General features: G+C 41.3%; 1 protein-coding gene across 1 annotated transcript; it reads right to left on the bottom strand.

Annotated features, from left to right (window-relative positions):
• Window positions 1–1,222: 1,222 nt before the first annotated feature.
• Window positions 1,223–10,401, bottom strand: renbp (renin binding protein). Its single transcript, XM_083769539.1, has 11 exons — window positions 10,300–10,401; window positions 10,055–10,163; window positions 7,939–8,014; window positions 7,775–7,850; window positions 5,937–6,121; window positions 4,274–4,501; window positions 2,770–2,851; window positions 2,427–2,602; window positions 2,187–2,318; window positions 1,998–2,085; window positions 1,223–1,731 (listed from the first exon to the last, which is right to left on the bottom strand). Exons 2-11 carry the CDS (start codon window positions 10,156–10,158, stop codon window positions 1,658–1,660), a joined length of 1,221 nt encoding a protein of 406 aa, XP_083625665.1. The 5' UTR covers window positions 10,159–10,163; window positions 10,300–10,401; the 3' UTR covers window positions 1,223–1,657.
• Between the last annotated feature and the right edge of the window lie 8,693 nt (window positions 10,402–19,094).

Genomic DNA, 19,094 nt, shown 5'->3' with positions numbered 1-19,094 from the left:
AAACATTGAAATACGACCGATATCTAGACTAGCAATAGCATTGATTGATTGAATACTTTATTACGTTTGGAAAATGGTACAGTATACTATCATACAAAGCCAATTGGTGCAGGTGCTAAAAGGATTATTGTGTCCTTAAGGTTGCATAACAATCATTTCGACCAACCTGCATATACGGTACTTTGCAAGTCATGTCAAATAAATATGGAAGTCAATTAAGTTTAAACGAAAGTGGTTACTTGTGTGAACTCTTTGCTCTTGTTTTCAATTCAACCTACCTTGTTGGTGTAGTTCTGCAGCTCTCGGTAGAGTGCATTCCTGGCATTTTCCAACAAGTCAAGTTTGTAGATTACCAAACATTTCTGTGCCATCATGGACATAATATGTGGGCCGTCAAACTGTGGTGATGGTGGACTCAACATGGTGCCACCGTGTCAGAGGATTTCTCTTCGCGGAGTCGCGGACCCTGGCTGTGAAGAAGTTTTTAAACTACGGACTACCACGCGGGTTCTTCAAGCTCTGTCTTCTCGCTGTTTTGGTGTCGTGGTGCAGCCATGCAGCCTAGCAGCAGGGGTTCTTGACGTCTCATTTCTAAATCCTACATCACTTCAGCGAAGACCCGCTGTGATTGGCAGTTGTTCTTGTGTAGTCCTACAAGGCCATTGTGTTTTTTCTCTCCACTTTATAGGAGATCAATAATCATTATGCTTTGTAATTCAATTCAATCATGTGTATTGGCAGAAATTAAAAATGCTAAATAAAATATTTAAAAAAAAAGTCACATATATGGTTAATAGTTTTGCAAAACTAAAACCATAGACCATAATTGAAACCAGCATAGACTGTAAAAGATTGTAACAGAAGTTTGGTCAAGTACTAGCCTAAGATTTAGACTCTCGTAGAGTATTTTATCGATTATGATATGATTCTGACATGTCAGAATCGATAAAATACATAGTCTACTCTAAATCTTAGGCTAGTAAAGTACATTCTACTACACATTGCCTAGTAGCATAGCATATAAATTACTTTATGAACTGGTATTCTGGTAAAAACAGAACATTGCACAATGCACATGCATTCTTGTTCTTGGCCAACAGGCCCATTACACCAGTTGTTGCAGTACATTAAAATGCATTTATTGCATTTCTGTTTGAACGTTTACTTTGCAACAAACTTACATTTTCGACATGGACATTACTGAAATTTACAGAACACTCAGTACAATAATGTTACATTTACTGCAACATTGATTTCAAAATATCACTTATAGTAAACATTGCCATTTAGAGCTTAATACAACACAATGGAGTGGAGTGAATAGTTTTCACTAAAATATTCTTGGCACATTTCAATCATTGCAAAAGCAAACAAAGAGTATCTTAGTTCAAGTAACTGTTTAAATTGATTCCCTTATTAGTGAATAATATAAAAAAAATAAACTTGTTTTCCATTAAAGAGAAAGCACATTATTTGGTTGTCAATTTGAAAAACAGTGCGACTACTTTAAAACGTTCACTGGCACTTTTCTGCTTAAGTTCACAATATACAAATCCAACAGAGGCAAAGTTGGATTTGTTGATCAACTGTATGCTTTATTACAAAGCAATTCAACATTTAATCAACAAATCCAACTGTGCCTCATGAAAAAGGAATGTTAGTCTTTGTCTGCCAGCAGTTTGTCCAGAATCCACTCACACATATAGAGGCAACGAGGGACATGGAAGAACCCTAAAGAGTCAACAAGAGAATAGAACAGATATTAATTCTATAGTTGTCACATTCTATAATGTGAAAACAAAGTGCTTGAAGGTGTTTCAAAGACAACTGCTTGATTTATATTTCTACTATTTGTAATTCAACATTCCAGTCATTCAAATGGTATGGTCTTCAAGTCTTGACGTGCTAAAGTATCATGAGATAACCTTTGTTGTGATTAATCACTATATTCATCACTATATAAAGACAATCAAAACGAATTTTCTTCCATGTCTTACCTTTGAATGGGCCTCCTTTAAAATCAAGAGCTACTTTCCCTTCTTGCGTCAGATAGCCGAACCACTCACCATTTACAGTGTCAGGAAACTGCATGAGCAGATAAATAGAGACATTATTGTGGCATAAGTTTCAACATAGGGTAAACCAGATGTCCATAACGTCCTCAGGTGGTGCTGCAAGTGACTTACATGGCTAAAAGTGTAGTTGTAAACTTGAGAGAATGTCTCCAGCAGATTGGAGTTCTGGGTTTTGCTGTAAGCCATCAGAAAGGCAACAAGAGCTTCACAGTGGGGCCACCATAGCTTCATATTCCACTCCAACTAGTCAGACAACAATACAGACAAAATGTAAAACTGCAAAAGCATTGTAATACTTTTCTAAAATAGACAAAGATCACCTGTGTAGATAACTGGATGATTGTAGCATACCTGTGTGGGGCAGTAACCATCTGCATCCAGGAAATAGAAGAGGCCACCATGCTCTTTATCCCAACCATTCTGATAAGGCAGCTCTATGAATTTGCTGATTGCAGTCTGCTGGAGTTCCTTGTCATCGTGATCTGCAGAGAACTGAAGCAAGAACCAGCCTGCTTCCAAGGCGTGACCTGAACCATCACAGCACAAAGGACGGGTTACTGGGGGACTCTATCATGACCTAATTCAACCAATGTGTCTGTCTTCATAATGTCTATGTTCACAAGAAAGGTGGCTACACATTCCTGGACAAAAAGGCATGTTTGAAATTATGTTTGTGCGATTGTGATTTGGCCACCTGGATTCTGCAGTCGCCCCTGGCAACCAGGAAGCTCTTCTCCCTCCAATGAGACGCTTTCCAAAATAGCAGTCCCTCCTCTCTGGTCAGGGTTAAAGAAAAAACAGGCTAAACTATTCCATCCTTAGACATTTTCATGTTTTCCTTTTATACCATTCCGAAATACAGCAGCTCACGATTATCTTTGAAAACTGTATTTAAATATGGGAGATTAGTCGGGCATTCATCTGCAATCATGAAAAGTGATGAACCAGCGATGAGTACTTCAAACTTATTAACAGGGCTGCACACAACTTTTTTGGTCTAGTACTCAGAGGAGCACCTGGAGGAGTTTCTTGGTGCTCCTAAAATGCGGCGACCCGTCTCGCCGGATGGATAAAAGAGGGATGAATAACTTATAGCAAAACGATATTTTATATATGAGTGGGGAGTCAATGGAGGGTATTGCAACTCTAGATTTAGCCCTAGAATGGCTCTTGTTGTAGATTCATCCCATTATTCAAAAAATCTAAATTTGCTAAAATCTAGGTCCATGTGTGGTCCAGCCCTATGGAATGCATATTCTAATAAAAACAACTTAATACTTCCTAAGGATAATATGAGCATCAAAGCAATATTTAGATTTTTTATTATTTTTTAAACATGCAACACATCGTACGGCGAAGCATACATCAGGCTTCCCTTTTGTTTTTAGCTGAGGCGACGTAGTCAGACACACATGGCTCCTCGGTGCAAAAATAAACAGTGTACACTACCCGACTTTACGATAATAAGGGACAGTATGTCGAGACACGGTGTTCATGTTGGGCAGCAGCAGTGCCAGTCCGCAATGCTTTAAACTCTTCCCACTCCACTATGTCGGAACTAAAACCTTAGTACCCGTAAAAAGTCGGTGGCCGGTGCCTAGGCTGTGAGACGACATCGCACACGAGCAACCATGCTGCTCCAGCACCCGGAAAACAAAAAAAAAAGCACAGCGGCAAATGGGAAGAGTGCAAAGCATCCAAAGCATGCCCTTTTACACCGGGGACTAAAGTAGTTTGCTATCTGAAACGGAGAAGACAAAACTATTTGCGTCAGGTTCTCTCAGTAAACTCCTGCCCTCCTCCCAGCAGAAAGCAGCATGGAATCCTCCCCCTTTTGAGCAAGGACGCGCTGTGATTGGCCACAATGGCCAGTGCACTTGTGCAAGACGTGCTGTGAATTGAATTGATTGGCCAGTAGCCACTTTGAGTGGCAGTCGGTGGAAAATGCTCTCGCCACAGAATTTACTAGTATTCTGGCCATAATAATCATTCTAGGCGGCCCCGGCGCAGAAGCGCTTCCCGGCGCTTGATTGACAGCGCATTTTGAAATTTGACGACGCATGCGCGCTGGCGCACCGCTTATGTGCAGCCCTGCTTATTAACCACTTGAGAAAATAATATAATGACATGCCCACAATAATAGGGATGCCAGGGTCAAAGTGTTTTTAATGCAATACCAGTGGTCATATTTCGGTTACCTGCACATGCTGCAGGATCTGCTTGACGCACCAGGTGCCTGTCTCCCTGTACTTCTGAGCTACCTCCTGGCCCCGACCATCAGTCAGCTGTTGCACCAGGCACAGCAGCATCATGGGCACAGCCATGGAATTGGTGGGCTTGTCTCCAGAAAGTTGGGGTCGGCCCAGGCCTGACGGGTCCACTCGAACCCAATGAATCAACTGGTCCATCATCTGCTCCGCCTCCATCTAGCAAGAATACGCACGACACACCAGACCATAGTAAAATGATTGCCCTTGCAAGCATATTGTAAGCCTCTTCACTTCTAACTGATTAAGCTTTATTATTCGTTATTTTTGGTTGATATCGCTTTGTTTCTATTTAAACCATCAATATGCCATCACCCCTTCTCTCAGTGACTCTACAGGACACTATACTTGTCACTACCTGGGGTCCGGACCCCAATGCTATAGTTCCTTTTGGAAATCATGAGCAAGTATAGTGCCAGTGCAGTGCTGCTGCAGGTAGAACAGTTCATGATTAACCAAAGGAGCTTTAACGAACCATGCATGTCCCAGTTTGGTCCACTGGTTCGTCCAGCCTGGACAAACAAACACTAGCACCAAAACTAGCTGATCTACAAGCATCTAGGCACATCGTGATGTGATATGTTGATCCTAATACCCCTGCCTCTATGTGCCTCCTGACCAACCCTCAACAACTACGCTAATTGCAAGAAGCCTGAAGAAGCCTAAATCAGATTTTTGTATACTATTTAAATAGTCTTGAGAAAAAAATGCTGCCATTTGTCCCAAATGACTGCAAAAGAATGCTGCCAATTGTTAAAAAAAAAGCTTTATACCCTATATAAAACGAGGCAATGTGATATAGCTCTGTCTACAAAATGCTGTACCACCTCCAACTGTATATACTTTCCCCATTTGCAACTGTTTTTATTGTATTTTGACACCTACTTTGGCAATGTATGTTTTCTCATGCCAATAAAGCTCCTTGAATTGAATTGACATCAACACGTTGTTGAGTGCATTATCAAGGCAAAGGAAAATCTAATTGACTTAAAACCTTAGAACTGCCAGCTGTGCTTCTACTAAATGGAGCCAGTGGGCGTGAATGTAATGTACCTCCAGCGCAATGCTAATAAGCATTTTACAGTAAGTAGGTACCCCATATGTACTGTAAGTCGCCAGGAACTTTGTGTTATCCTAGTCTTAATAATGACTTACTGCACCTCATGCTGTTTACATTTCTGACAAATAAAAGTATTCAATCAATCTGTACAGTATGAGAAAAGGCCAATTATGGCCAACTTATTTTAGGTACTCTATCAATGCAACATTGTAACCACAATAACAATTGTACTGTGGCAATGCAATACTCTGGATGTACTGAAGAGTCCCCCACCCACCCCTGTTCCCCCTCACTTTGTTTCTTTTCCCTTTTTACCTCCTATGATGATTTCCTTTTGACTATAATATAGTTGTGTATATTCGTACGTCTCTAAATGTTTTGATGAATTGAAAATGGTTGGCCCTATTGTAAACAAGTGTAATGCTTTATGTCGTCCACTAACAGTTAACAGTTTTTGTACTGAGTTGTACTTGAAATGTACTGTAATTCTGCAAACTGTTAATAAATCAATCACATTCACTCCATGTTTTTTACCTGCATATCCTTATCTCCAGTGACCCTGCTCAATTCATCCAAGGCCATGAGGTAGAAACACTCACTGAAGATTGTCCGCTGGATTTTAACAGGCTTTCCGTCCCTTGTTAAACAGAAGGCACACTTCCATGATGCTTCTGTGCCACTGCTGGGCACACGAGCAAATCGCTGCAGGAAAGCTCCACCTAAAAATGCAACAAACCATTTAGTCATGAACGTTTTTGGCTGGGGACCAGCCATGTCTCGCGACCCCCACCCCCCCTCCCGAACCCCAATACAAACTGACTGCAAAAATAAGCTTAATAATAGATAAAATATATCCTAAATGAATACTGAAACCAGATATAATCATTAAAGAAAGTTTATGCATGTACTATGTGTACTTGAAATGAAGAGTTTACATTGTAAACTAATTTCCAGCCATTCAGTTGCAAAGAATATATATATATATATATATATATATATATTGTAGGAGCCAAAGAATGCTTATATACAGTAATTGTCACTTGGTTGGTGATGGGTGTGGGCACCGCACTGACGTTCCATTATTGGTGGGAGCGTCTGTGGGTGGCCCTTGGTAGTCAACAAATATGGGTGTCTGAACCAGCTCGCCCCTAAGGCTGTTTGAACTTGGAGGCAGGGTGAGCTGGGAGGATACACTTTGTTGACCGCACGATATACTTTGTTAGTTTGATTCATTCACGTTTTGTTTGCTCACTGTTTTGATTGTTATTTATTAGATTTATTAGATTAGATTTATTTATTGTATTGTAATATTTTGTGCACTGAGCTATATAAACGTTTTAAACTTTGAGCTTGATTGGATATGAATCATTTTGTCATTGTTTTATCGCGCGTCATTACAGTTTGTTTTAGCTCCCAGGTTTAGCCTGCCGGCATGAGTAATTTATTGGTAAATTATTATCAGCCACAACATATATATATATATATATATATATATATATATAGATATCATAATTTGGGGACCCCCCAAAATAATTTGGTGACCACCCACGGGATGAGAAACCCTGCTGTAATGCAGCTGTGAGGTTTTCAAGGTTTGCAATGTTTAGTGTTTTGTCTTGTCCATGTATAGTGGAAATGTGTGTAATTTGTTGTCTATTGTTTACATGTACAATAATGATTGTGACATGTATCTGTGTAAGGGAGCCCCTCGAAAATAGATGGTACATCTCAAGGGGTCTTTTTCCTATTAAAGAAACTTGAATCACCATCATGAATTGTATATAGACATGAGGGCCTTCTAAGTATATAATCCATTGTATCATCAATACAAACTATAACCTACTGATAACTACCAGAATGAAGTACACCTTTCAGTATAATGTTGCTGTTGGGAGGAAATGTGTTGTTTAGAAAATATTGAACCAATGAAAAGTAGTAAAAAGTGCTTTGGACAAAACCTCCTAACTCTGGACCCTCAAACTGCCTGCTAAAGCAACATTTTGGAGTTAGGTGGTTCCTTCCCAAGAGCAGATCATATAAGGTTTCAAATGCTGAAAGCAGGGTCCGATCTCTTCTAGCATGATGTGTATCATTAAAAACAAAAAAATCATTCTGAATGACCACAGCAGTCACACTCAAGCTAAATTGAAGCCTTTCCCTTTTCTAAGATAGACACATACTATTTTTATGTTTTTTAATTCAATCCAGAGTAACTGCAATGCACTTCATCACACCCCTCTCCCTCAATTCCTGAAATGTTTCACCGTCTTATCCCAATAAATTCAAAAGAGACAAGTTAGCAAGATTCTAGTTGTGGGTGGTGTAATTGCAGATGTGTCTTTCATAATCATACCTTGAGGCATAAAACGTACCTGCCTTAGCAGCCTCAAGAATCTCTGGCTTGCGAAAACGCTCAAAGGTTCTGTACAAGCGACAGTACATCCAAACCTGTAAAAGGGGAAATAAGTCACATTTTATTATTATTATTATTATTATTACAAATCATATTAGCACTGACTGCACTAAAAGGACTTACCTGTCGACCCTGTAGCCAGACATACTTCAGTTCATCATAAACCTTTCCATCTTTCCCAATGCAAGTGAAAAACCCTCTGAAATGAGGAGAGAATCAACATCACTGCTTGTGAACTGATAAACGCAAACACCACAATACTCATTTGTCTTAGATTGTGTAAAGCTATATAAAAGGAATACAGGAAAGGTGGGTACTAAGAAACTTTTGTTTTGGGAAGACTGGGCAGTAGGGAAGAGTGGGCACCTTGGGTGAGAAGAGTGAGCACTAGAGAAGTGCGGGCACTCGGAAGAGTGGGCACCTTTTAGTAAAACTACACCTAAACCTAACCTTAATCCTAATCTCAGTAAAACTATGTCTAAACCTAACCTTAACCCTTACCATACAGTTATTTGTTCCCAATATTAACCTAATAAATACAGTACAAATATATTAACCCATTCTGGGCGGGAACTCCCAGAATGGGGTTCGTTTCTAAAGAGACCGAATCGTACTTGAATCCTAATATTGCTGTAACTTGTTTATTCCCACATCAACAGCTTCAATTGTTATGCCCTGATTCTTCCTTTGAATAAGTTGTAAGGATGATCTGTGTTATGCAGTTCTCTTATGGATTCAATAAAAGATAACTCCCCAAGTTCACCACAACACTGAACTTGACACTGATCTACCATGTTTCTGGGGGAGGAGGACCCATGCAATCATGATAATTAATGGTTATTATTAGCCCTCCAAGCAGAACCCAAATGCTACTGAAGTTTCTGACATTTGTTCGACCCAGTGCATTGGGTCCTGTTCCACGTCGTCCATGCCACCTGTTTAAAACATTTACTCCATGTTTCGCTGCTCCCCGCGCTCTATGACGATATTATTCAGTGTGAGGCTTTCTGAATATGTAAAGTATAAGTACACATACATGCCGCTGCGAATATCTCCTGTGGTGCGGAAGCCGTTAAGTATTTTTAATATATGTTTGCCCGATTTGGAAGCTTGGATTCTTCTTTTCCTTCCTTGTTTATTGACACCTCATTGTACCGCCTATCTGGCTAGCTAGTGGCGCTATAGCTATGACACAGCAGATCAGAGGCAGGGACGTAGCCGCACAAGCCAACCGCACACCGGGAGGCGGTACAATAAACGGTAAACAAACAAGAAGAAATAAAGCGACCAAATCGGTCAAACAAAGATTAAAAATACTTAACGGCTTCCGCGCCACAGGAGATATTCGCAGCTGGATGTATAGCTACTTAAAGTTACCGAATTCAGAATAACTCAAGGAAAATAATGGCGTCACATGCCGCGGGTCCTATTTTAGAGAGAATCTCCACTTCCGCGTATAGGAATTTCCATACGAAAATACAGTAGTGAATTACCCAACGTAAAACTCAACAAAATATCAGAAAAGGTTTACGTAGGGTCCCGAGAGGGGCTAGGTTATTATTAAAGATGGGACTTACACATTGACTTCAATCATCATCAAATCAATTTCTGTAGGCCTACCTTTTTGGAACACAGGACATTTAATCTACTCGGTTCCCCTCAGAACTAACATGGCTCCACCAGATGGCGGAGCACAATTTGATGGCATTTAGCCTCTCAGACCCAAAACTAAAAATGATGTTCTCGTTGGATAAAAATGTGCCCACAATTCCATGCTATATTGATGTTGGTAGTGGTACCATAGGAGAGATCCGAGAGATAACAAACGTTGATCAAAACAATTCTTCTACATTAACGACTAATTGTGTATTAGTACTTCTTGTAAATTAACAGTAATGCAGATGTTTAAAAAATAAAATAAAAATAATAACTCAAATAAATAATGGACCAAAGGGTCCATTTGGTTTCATTTTACATTATCAAGAGTTAAAGATCTACAAGGGTTCATTTGGTTATCAACTCTCCATCATTTACCTGGGGACCACCTGGAACCCCATCAAGGACCTCTGGTTGATGAAAACCACTGTACTAGTTCACAATACAGCCTGTCCCCCCCCCCTTCCTGGACCTGGATTCTCAGTCAAATAAGTCAATGTTGGCAGCCCTGGCGGCCTGGCCCCTGAGGCTGATTACAATTACAACAAGAAAGGTCATGTGATGTTATTGTGTCGACTTTTACCCGTGTTTTGTATCATGAGAATATTTCAGCCAGAAGTCAACTACACCGTCCAGTTCTGTGCGAATCCGCTGTCGATACTCTTCCAGCTTGCTCACAGTAGACATTTCTCCTTTCAAAGACATTTTGCAAATCACTTTAATTCATACTTATCAATAGATTGTTATTAATATTAGCCTTAAATGTACCAACTCGATCGAAGGCGTTTATAGAGCAGATAAATGACGACAGTGCTCTACTGCTCTTACCTGCAAGCTTCAAAGTCAAACGGTCTTGAAAATCGTCATCCGACAACAACGCAGACTTAATTGTCCTAAACAAACAACACAGCAATATCAACGTGTTGTCTGTAAAAGTTATAGTGATCATATGACCAGTTCTTACAGGGCTCCGTCTTTTGAGCTAATTTAGAACTTCCTGTCTGAGAGCTAGCTAATTTAAGACATCCGGTTGCCTTCAGAATAAAATAAGGTTATTTAATTAATAATTATTACATTACATTATTAGTATTATTATTACATTACAGTTATTGTAAAGACACACATTATGTTTCTGTGTAAAAATAAGTAATTAAATAACATCAAAAAGTTATCTAAATGGATAAATGCTATTCACTGGAGTGAATATTCTATTATATTCTAAAAACGACTTATAAATCCTAAAGCCTTGTCTATACTTCACTGTGCAACGGTCCTATGCTGGACAATAGCAGATATGCAAACTCACAGCACATCTCATTCAAGACACTGAACTTGCAGATCTGCCATTTTTGAACACACTATAAAGTTAACCATTTATCATGCTGCTCTACGTGGCACTGCATTATGTGACATTAAACCAAATGGCATTTTCCACTCTATGACACTACTGTTCTACATTTTTGTCTAATAAAATAGGCTATTAATTGAATCAATCAAACTGCATTAACTAACAGAGATACTACTAACCAAGCTATCCATGTCAACATGCTCTATAGGAGTCTCAATAACAGGTATAAGTAACGTTTAATGTTTAGTAACTTTAATGTAGCAGAAGAGGCCATTCATTGAACAGAGTTTTGCACAATTTTAACATCCCAGATCGATTGAAATATGAATCTACTGTGCTGTGCTACACCATGATATATTAAGAGTACAATAACATTCCATTGTGAATAAAAACGGGGGAGGATGGGGGAAGATGAACCACTTTTTACTTAAGTTGTCCTGGAAGCAAGGCAAAATGAGATGGCAGTCAAATCTAATGATCTACACATATTTCAGGATGTCCTCTATCAATTGAAATGATGAGTAAGCAGCTATGACAAAGGGCCATGAAAATATGACCTTTAAAAAATAAAATAAAAAGTGGCTCAATTTGCCCCAGGTAAGGGGTAAGTTGATCCAAAATTGAACCACATGATATTTTAATGTAAAGAGCTTAAACTTGAACAGATAATGTATTCACGTATTGAAAATAATTTAATAATAGTTTCCCCTTTTGCAAATAGTCTTATTTATCTGTTTATTTATTATTTAAACAATATAAAGACAATTAAATAAAGTTTGTTATTCAGAACCTTATAATATTTGCAATATTGTTAATACAATATAGCAAATTTGCAAACATTTGCAAACATCCAAATTAAAGGTCATTCAGTATAATTTGAGTAGCTAATACTTAATACAAAAATATGAATGGTGATTCACATTAAGAAAATTGGCTCAATTTACCCCAAGGAATTGGTTCAACTTGCCCCATGGCCACTTTTTGACAAAACATGGCTAGCTTAATGCTCCAGGCTAATGTTTAGCTAAATGATTCACATGGGTTTTATACATTGGTATATCACCAACATGCATGATATATAAGTTTAGACCTGGGTGCTTTTGCTTTAATATAAAAATGATTATTCCAGAAAAGTTTATTATTTTACTTTGACCAGCAAAAAACACTTTTTTGTGTATAAATGTACTTTCCACTTTGTCCATGTGTCTCTCATCTTCACAGTCAGGTTGAAATGGTGGGTGTGTCCTGATTTTGAGGTCAAATGACAACTCATGTGTGTAGTTTTAAAGATACAGGGGGTGGTTCAACTTACCCGACGGTTCATCTTCCCCCATCCTCCCCTATTAACCACAGTGTAATGCTAAAGGTTTCATCACAGGGCTGTCTGCTTCATGTAATATCATTAAAAGTGTTGTTGGTGACAGTTATATGAGTTGGAAGCATTAAGACCCATTTTAACCCTCAATGGCTTCCTTTCTGACAAATAACGTTATTGTAAAAAAAAAAAGAAAAAGATTCACGCGTTCATATGTAGCTATTTTGCATTAGAAGCGGATGGGACCAAGGGACCCGGATGTAACGTAGGGGCAATATGACTACAATATGACTACAATTCAGTATTTTAGCTGTGACGTGAGCGCCCCCTCCTGAGATACTTCCGGGTCCTACTTTTGTGTCGCTTTTGTGTCCCCATGGAGTTATACTGTGACGCTCCGTCGGACTAAATCTGAGACGAAAACAACCACGAAAGTCTCATTTTACCGCTTTCCTCACAACAACAAAGCTGCGCTTCTCTCCAAAATCTGGCTGTGACAGGCCGTCTGCCCCACATGGAATACTATCGCCATTTTATTTGATTGTGTCAACTAAATCCTCATTAATGCAAACTAGATTCAACATACTCAAGCCTGCACACATTGTAAATATCCCCCGAAATCTTTTACCGAGCAAATGGACTGTTGCCACCTTCAATAATAATGATAATAATAGTCTTTATTGTCTCCACATCATATATTTTTGTTGTCATGGACACTTGTACAAAACATTAATAATTCTACTCGAGTTGGAAGCATTAAGACCCATTTTAACCCTCTATGGCTTCCTTTCTGAAAAATAACGTCAATTTAAAAAGATTCACGCGTTTAGATATTCTATTTACAATGGGATGCGGACGGGAGCTGGTGCCACTTGGACCCGGACGTAACGTAGCACTACAAAATGACGTCGGACTTAAATACTGAGATTCGCGGTTAAATCTCGCGGGCGTGGCCTCACACCGGAAGGAAGTGCCGCCGCCCTCAAATACGGAAGAGACGCGTGGAGGTAGGTTTGGTCAGTGTTTGTTTGGAAGTGCCACGTCACCATCGGTCTTCGGAGCAAGTAAGTGATAAATGTTATTTAATACTTAACGCTGTTGTTGTTTGTGTGTTCAAACGTCTATCACTTGAAGTTACTTGTTATGATGTTTATATATGATGTTTGTACGAAACTGTAAAACAGTGTTTCAGTAGCCGAATGGTTAGTGTCGAAGGTTTATAAACAACTATGCCCGGCCTCAATGTTTACTAACCGTCGACAGTACCCACTCGACTACCGAAACACGGCTTTAAAGAGTAGTATTTACATATCTAAACACAACAAGTAACTTCAAAAGTGATAACATGTTTGAGCCACGGACCACCATTTCACATTAATAGACTCTCACAATGGTGGTCAGTGGCTCAAATGGGTCTGAGAGACTAGATGGCCTCAAATGTTGGTCCGTGGCTCAAACGCTGAATAAATAATCGACTAGAGGTGAGAAGAGTATTGTCTGGTAGGTAAAAGGACAAACATTCTGTGAAAATTGGCACGAAGCAACAAACATTCTTTGAAATTGGTGGGAAACGATCCCGGGCACTCATGTTAACAAAGCTCAGTCACTAACCACTATCGCTATGCTACAATCAGCATTATAAAATCCAAGGATCAAAAGTAGCAATCTTCTACATTCTCTAATTGTGTAGTTTTTTGGAAATTAAGCAGATGCTTAACAACAATTGAACTATTGAGAGTGTAAAGATCTACTATTGGGGTCAATTTGGTTACCTAAATTAAATTGCTCTGTATTGTGACAGTAATCATTGCTATAGAGTGTGTGTTCAGTAACAGTGTTAAATAGCTCTATAGTGTGACAGTAATCATTGCTATAGTGTGTGTTCAGTAACAGTGTTAAATAGCTCTATAGTGTGACAGTAATCATTGCTATAGTGTGTGTTCAGTAACAGTGTTAAATAGCTCTATAGTGTGACAGTAATCATTGCTATAGTGTGTGTTCAGTAACAGTGTTAAATAGCTCTATAGTGTGACAGTAATCATTGCTATAGTGTGTGTTCAGTAACAGTGTTAAATAGCTCTATAGTGTGACAGTAATCATTGCTATAGTGTGTGTTCAGTAACAGTGTTAAATAGCTCTATATTGTGACAAAATCATTGCTATAGTGTTTGTTCAGTAACAGAGGTCTCCCGGTCTCTCCAGTTTTTTGTTAAACACAGTCCCATAGTAACGGTACCTCTCATTCAGTCCCATTCACTCCCATTCACTTTTATTCACTCCCATTCAGTCACATAGTAACAGTACACCCCATTCAGTCCCATTCACTCTCATCGTATCAGTCCCATAGTAACAGTACCTCCCATTCACTCCCATTCACTCAAATAGTATCAGTCCCATAGTAACAATACCTCCCATTCACTCCCATCCACTCCCATGCACTCCCATAGTATCAGTCCCATAGTAACAGTACCTCCCTTTCACTCCCATTCACTCCCATAGTATCAGTAACTCCCATTATCTTGCAACACAGCAGCCAAGTATATGCAGAACACATATACACGCATTTGACACAAACAACAAGACAATTTACATACATAAAGACATGAAGACAAGAGCAATATCCACCGCTTAGATTATCCTGTGGCTACTACAACTCCTGATTAAACCCTTTTCTATTTATTAAAGAGCTGGAGAGACAGGAATATTCCTGTTACTGAACACACACTATAGCAATTATTACTGTCACAATAACTTTGTACTTTTGCTACTGATGTTTGTGTGCAACATTTGAGCTGGTGTCAAGTCACCTTAATTCAAGTGATAGATTATATACAGGGGCATGCCATATGGTCTACCTGCACAGCCTTTGTGATTACTGGTAGATCACGATGTACCTTTTGGGCACCCCTGCAATACAGGATTCCTGTCCAGAATTGTTTTTTATTAAATATAGAGGGTTTAAGTGTAGGGTTTGTCATGTTGGTGTTCTCTATAACTTTTCGTCCTGGGCATGACGTTAAACTGTCCAGTGTAACTCCAAGTTACATGGGGTGGGTATGGTTTGAGAGTTTGTGATGCTCAGTTCTTTTTTTGCGTCTCGGTTCCTCAGGTGGAAGCTGCATAGTTGGGTTTTTGATGGGTTGGGTTTCAAGTGGCTGGTCGTTTGTTTAGATATTGAAAAGGAGGGGGGCGAGCGCGCTACCTTGTGGGAGGCCGTTCTTTTCGGCTTTCCATTTACTCCTCTGGTCATTTAACTGAACATAGAAGCGCCTGTTGTTGAGGAGGCTTTTCCTGACCATTGTGCGGTGTTGGACAGTGTCGTAGGCAGCAGAGAGATCTCTGAATGCTGCTCCAGTTATTTGTTTCCCCTCAAACCCATCCTCAATGTGTTGGGTGAGGTTGAGCTCTGTCCAGCACAGGAGCGGCTGGGACGGAAACCAGCTTGGTCTTTAGTCAGCTTGGTATCTATGAGTGGCAACAAGGCGTTGGAGTAGCAGCTTCTCATATAGCCTTGTAGGTGATGCAGAGGGAAATGGGTCGGTAGCTCTTTGTGGATAATGGGTCTATGCCAGGTTTAGGGATTGCAACCACGTTGGCCTTTTCCCAGACAGAAGGGATGGTTTTCTGTGCTATGCATGTGTTCAGCATCCCCACAAGCCAGGTCTTTGCGTTGGGTCCCAGGTGCTGTAACATTTCTGCCAGTAGGTCATCAATCCCTGCTGCTTTTCCGGGTTTCAACTTTCCCATTGCAGTTTCAAGTTCTTCTAGGTCGAAGGGTTTGGTTTGAGGGCTGGCTGATTGTGGTTGGTCTGATACCACTGTGCGATGGTATTCTCCTGTGGGTCGGTGGCGGTCTTGGTCACAACTGGTGGCCAACAGTTGTAACCAACACCGCCACCGACCCACATAGAATACCATCGCACAGTGGTATCAGACCAACCACAATCAGCCAGCCCTCAAACCAAACCCTTCGACTTGGAAGAACGTGAAACTGCAATGGGAAAGTTGAAACCCGGAAAAGCAGCAGGGATTGATGGCATACTGGCAGAAATGATACAGCACCTGGGACCTATCGCAAGGACCTGGCTTGTGGGGATGCTGAACACATGCATAGCACAGAAAACCATCCCTTCTGTTTGGAAAAAGGCTGGAGTAGTTGCAATCCCTAAACCTGGCAAAGACCCATTATCCCCGAAGAGCTACCGACCCATTTCCCTCCTCTGCATCACCTACAAGCTCTATGAGAGGCACTACAATTTCTGAACAGACTATATTTACATCAATATGTCTGGGTCCCCACCTACTCACTCAGGGTTGACGTGTCACACCTGCAGTGATGGGAGGGGCACCAAAATGTGGTATTTTGATTGTTTAATGGGGGCACTCCCTTAGTATAAAAGTGTATGTTTTGTGTACACATGACCTGATGAAGATCAAATGGATCGAAACGCTGTCAGTATTTCAACAAAGAACGTCTTTCTTATACCTGTGGTGTGCGGGCTCCATCCAATACCTACACCAGTTGTGATGCAACAGAGTTTGCTGTGACCGTTGTGAATTATGGGTGGTGTGGTTTTTGCCAAGACGGTGGATTGTGGCCCATGCCTTCCTGCTGTTATTTGACATGTTGGTGTTCTCTATATCTTTTCGTCCTGGGCATGACGTTAAACTGTTCCGTTCGAGAGGACCAGCGACCCTCGAATGTAAACGGCCACGAAAGGAAATTATGTGTGTGTGAGGTGTTCTCTATAGGTTGGGTTTCAGGTGGTTGTATTGTAGTAGCTTGACATTTCTTGGAGGGCACTTTCAAGGACAGACTCAATCTTCTGGAAGTCTGCTTGTTGGGTCGTAATGCAGAGGTTGTCGGCGTAGATGAAACGCTGGCATTAGGCATTGGGTAGTGGCTGGTCGTTTGTGTAGATATTGAAAAGGAGGGGGGCGAGCACGCTACCTTGTTGGAGGCCGTTCTTTTGGGCTTTCCATTTACTCCTCTGGTCATTTAACTGGACATAGAAGCGCCTGTTGTTGAGGAGGCTTTTCCTGACCATTGTGCAGTGTTGGACAGTGTCGTATGCAGCAGAGAGATCTCTGAATGCTGCTCCAGTTATTTGTTTCCCCTCAAACCCATCCTCAATGTGTTGGGTGAGGTTGAGCTCTGTCCAGCACAGGAGCGGCTGGGACGGAAACCAGCTTGGTCTTTAGTCAGCTTGGTATCTATGAGTGGCAACAAGGCGTTGGAGTAGCAGCTTCTCATATAGCCTTGTAGGTGATGCAGAGGGAAATGGGTCGGTAGCTCTTTGTGGATAATGGGTCTTTGCCAGGTTTAGGGATTGCAACCACTTTGGCCTTTTCCCAGACAGAAGGGATGGTTTTCTGTGCTATGCATGTGTTCAGCATCCCCACAAGCCAGGTCTTTGCGTTGGGTCCCAGGTGCTGTAACATTTCTGCCAGTAGGTCATCAATCCCTGCTGCTTTTCCGGGTTTCAACTTTCCCATTGCAGTTTCAAGTTCTTCTAGGTCGAAGGGTTTGGTTTGAGGGCTGGCTGATTGTGGTTGGTCTGATACCACTGTGCGATGGTATTCTCCTGTGGGTCGGTGGCGGTCTTGGTCACAACTGGTGGCCAACAGTTGTAACCAACACCGCCACCGACCCACATAGAATACCATCGCACAGTGGTATCAGACCAACCACAATCAGCCAGCCCTCAAACCAAACCCTTCGACTTAGAAGAACGTGAAACTGCAATGGGAAAGTTGAAACCCGGAAAAGCAGCAGGAATTGATGGCATACTGGCAGAAATGATACAGCACCTGGGACCTATCGCAAGGACCTGGCTTGTGGGGATGCTGAACACATGCATAGCACAGAAAACCACCCCTTCTGTTTGGAAAAAGGCTGGAGTAGTTGCAATCCCTAAACCTGGCAAAGACCCATTATCCCCGAAGAGCTACCGACCCATTTCCCTCCTCTGCATCACGTCTTTCTTATACCTGTGGTGTGCGGGCTCCATCCAATACCTACACCAGTTGTGATGCAACAGAGTTTGCTGTGACCGTTGTGAATTATGGGTGGTGTGGTCTTTGCCAAGACGGTGGATTGTGGCCCATGCCTTCCTGCTGTTATTTGTCATTATGGTGTTCTCTATATCTTTTCGTCCTGGGCATGACGTTAAACTGTTCCGTTCGAGAGGACCGGCGACCCTCGAATGTAAATGGCCACGAAAGGAAACTGTGTGTGTGAGGTGTTCTCTATCATTTCATTCCAGACTTCACTGTCTATCTCCTGTGTTTTCCATTCATCTTGAGCGTTACACAGTCGTCTGATGTGCGGGGGGAGGTGCCGGCTAGCGCATAAAGGCACGGACAGGACAGGTGTTGTCTTGACCCATCCCGTGATGATGCGACAGGTGTCATTTAGGGCTGTGTCGACCAATTTGGTGTGACGTGATCGGCTCCAGCTTGAGCAGGCATACTCTGCTGTAGAGAAAGACAGGGCCATGGCAGTTGCACGGATTGTTTGTGGGTCTGCGCCCCACTTGGGAGTTCACTAGTTTTCACAGGATGTTATTGTGGGTGTTGACCGTGGCTTTTGTGTTCTCCAGGTGTTTTTTTGAAGAAGAGTGTCCTGTCCAGTGTAACTCCAAGATACATGGGGTGGGTATGGTTGCAGAGTTTGTGACCATCCCAAGTGACGCTCAGTTCTTTTCTCGCGTCTCGGTTCCTCAGGTGGAAGCTGCATAGTTGGGTTTGTGTGTCTTTCTTTTTCTGTCTTTCTTTCTTAGGACGGAGATCAAGGTAGACGCCATAGGAAGGCTCAACACTAGCCGATGCCCCTAGAGATCCATCCCAAAGCTTCCCTCAGGGAGCACAGCAAGCCAGCTAGCCAGCAAGCCTGCCCAGTCAGCCAACGCAGCCAGTCAGCTCCGCCAGTCAGCCAGTGTAGAAAGTCAGGCTGCCAAG

This window comes from Protomyctophum parallelum (assembly GCF_964188405.1).
Source record: "Protomyctophum parallelum genome assembly, chromosome: 7".
Taxonomy (NCBI): Eukaryota; Metazoa; Chordata; class Actinopteri; order Myctophiformes; family Myctophidae; genus Protomyctophum; species Protomyctophum parallelum.
The sequence above is the reverse complement of the archived record's forward strand: the minus strand, read 5'-3'. Positions and strand labels throughout refer to the sequence as shown.

Coding starts and splice junctions, on each gene's coding strand:
- renbp (XM_083769539.1), bottom strand. CDS start 10,158: ATGTCTACTGTGAGCAAGCTGGAAGAGTATCGACAGCGGATTCGCACA. Junction 8,015..10,054: donor TCTCATGATACAAAACACGG/GTAAAAGTCGAC, acceptor TCCTCATTTCAG/AGGGTTTTTCACTTGCATTG. Junction 4,502..5,936: donor CTGGAGATAAGGATATGCAG/GTAAAAAACATG, acceptor TATTCTTGCTAG/ATGGAGGCGGAGCAGATGAT.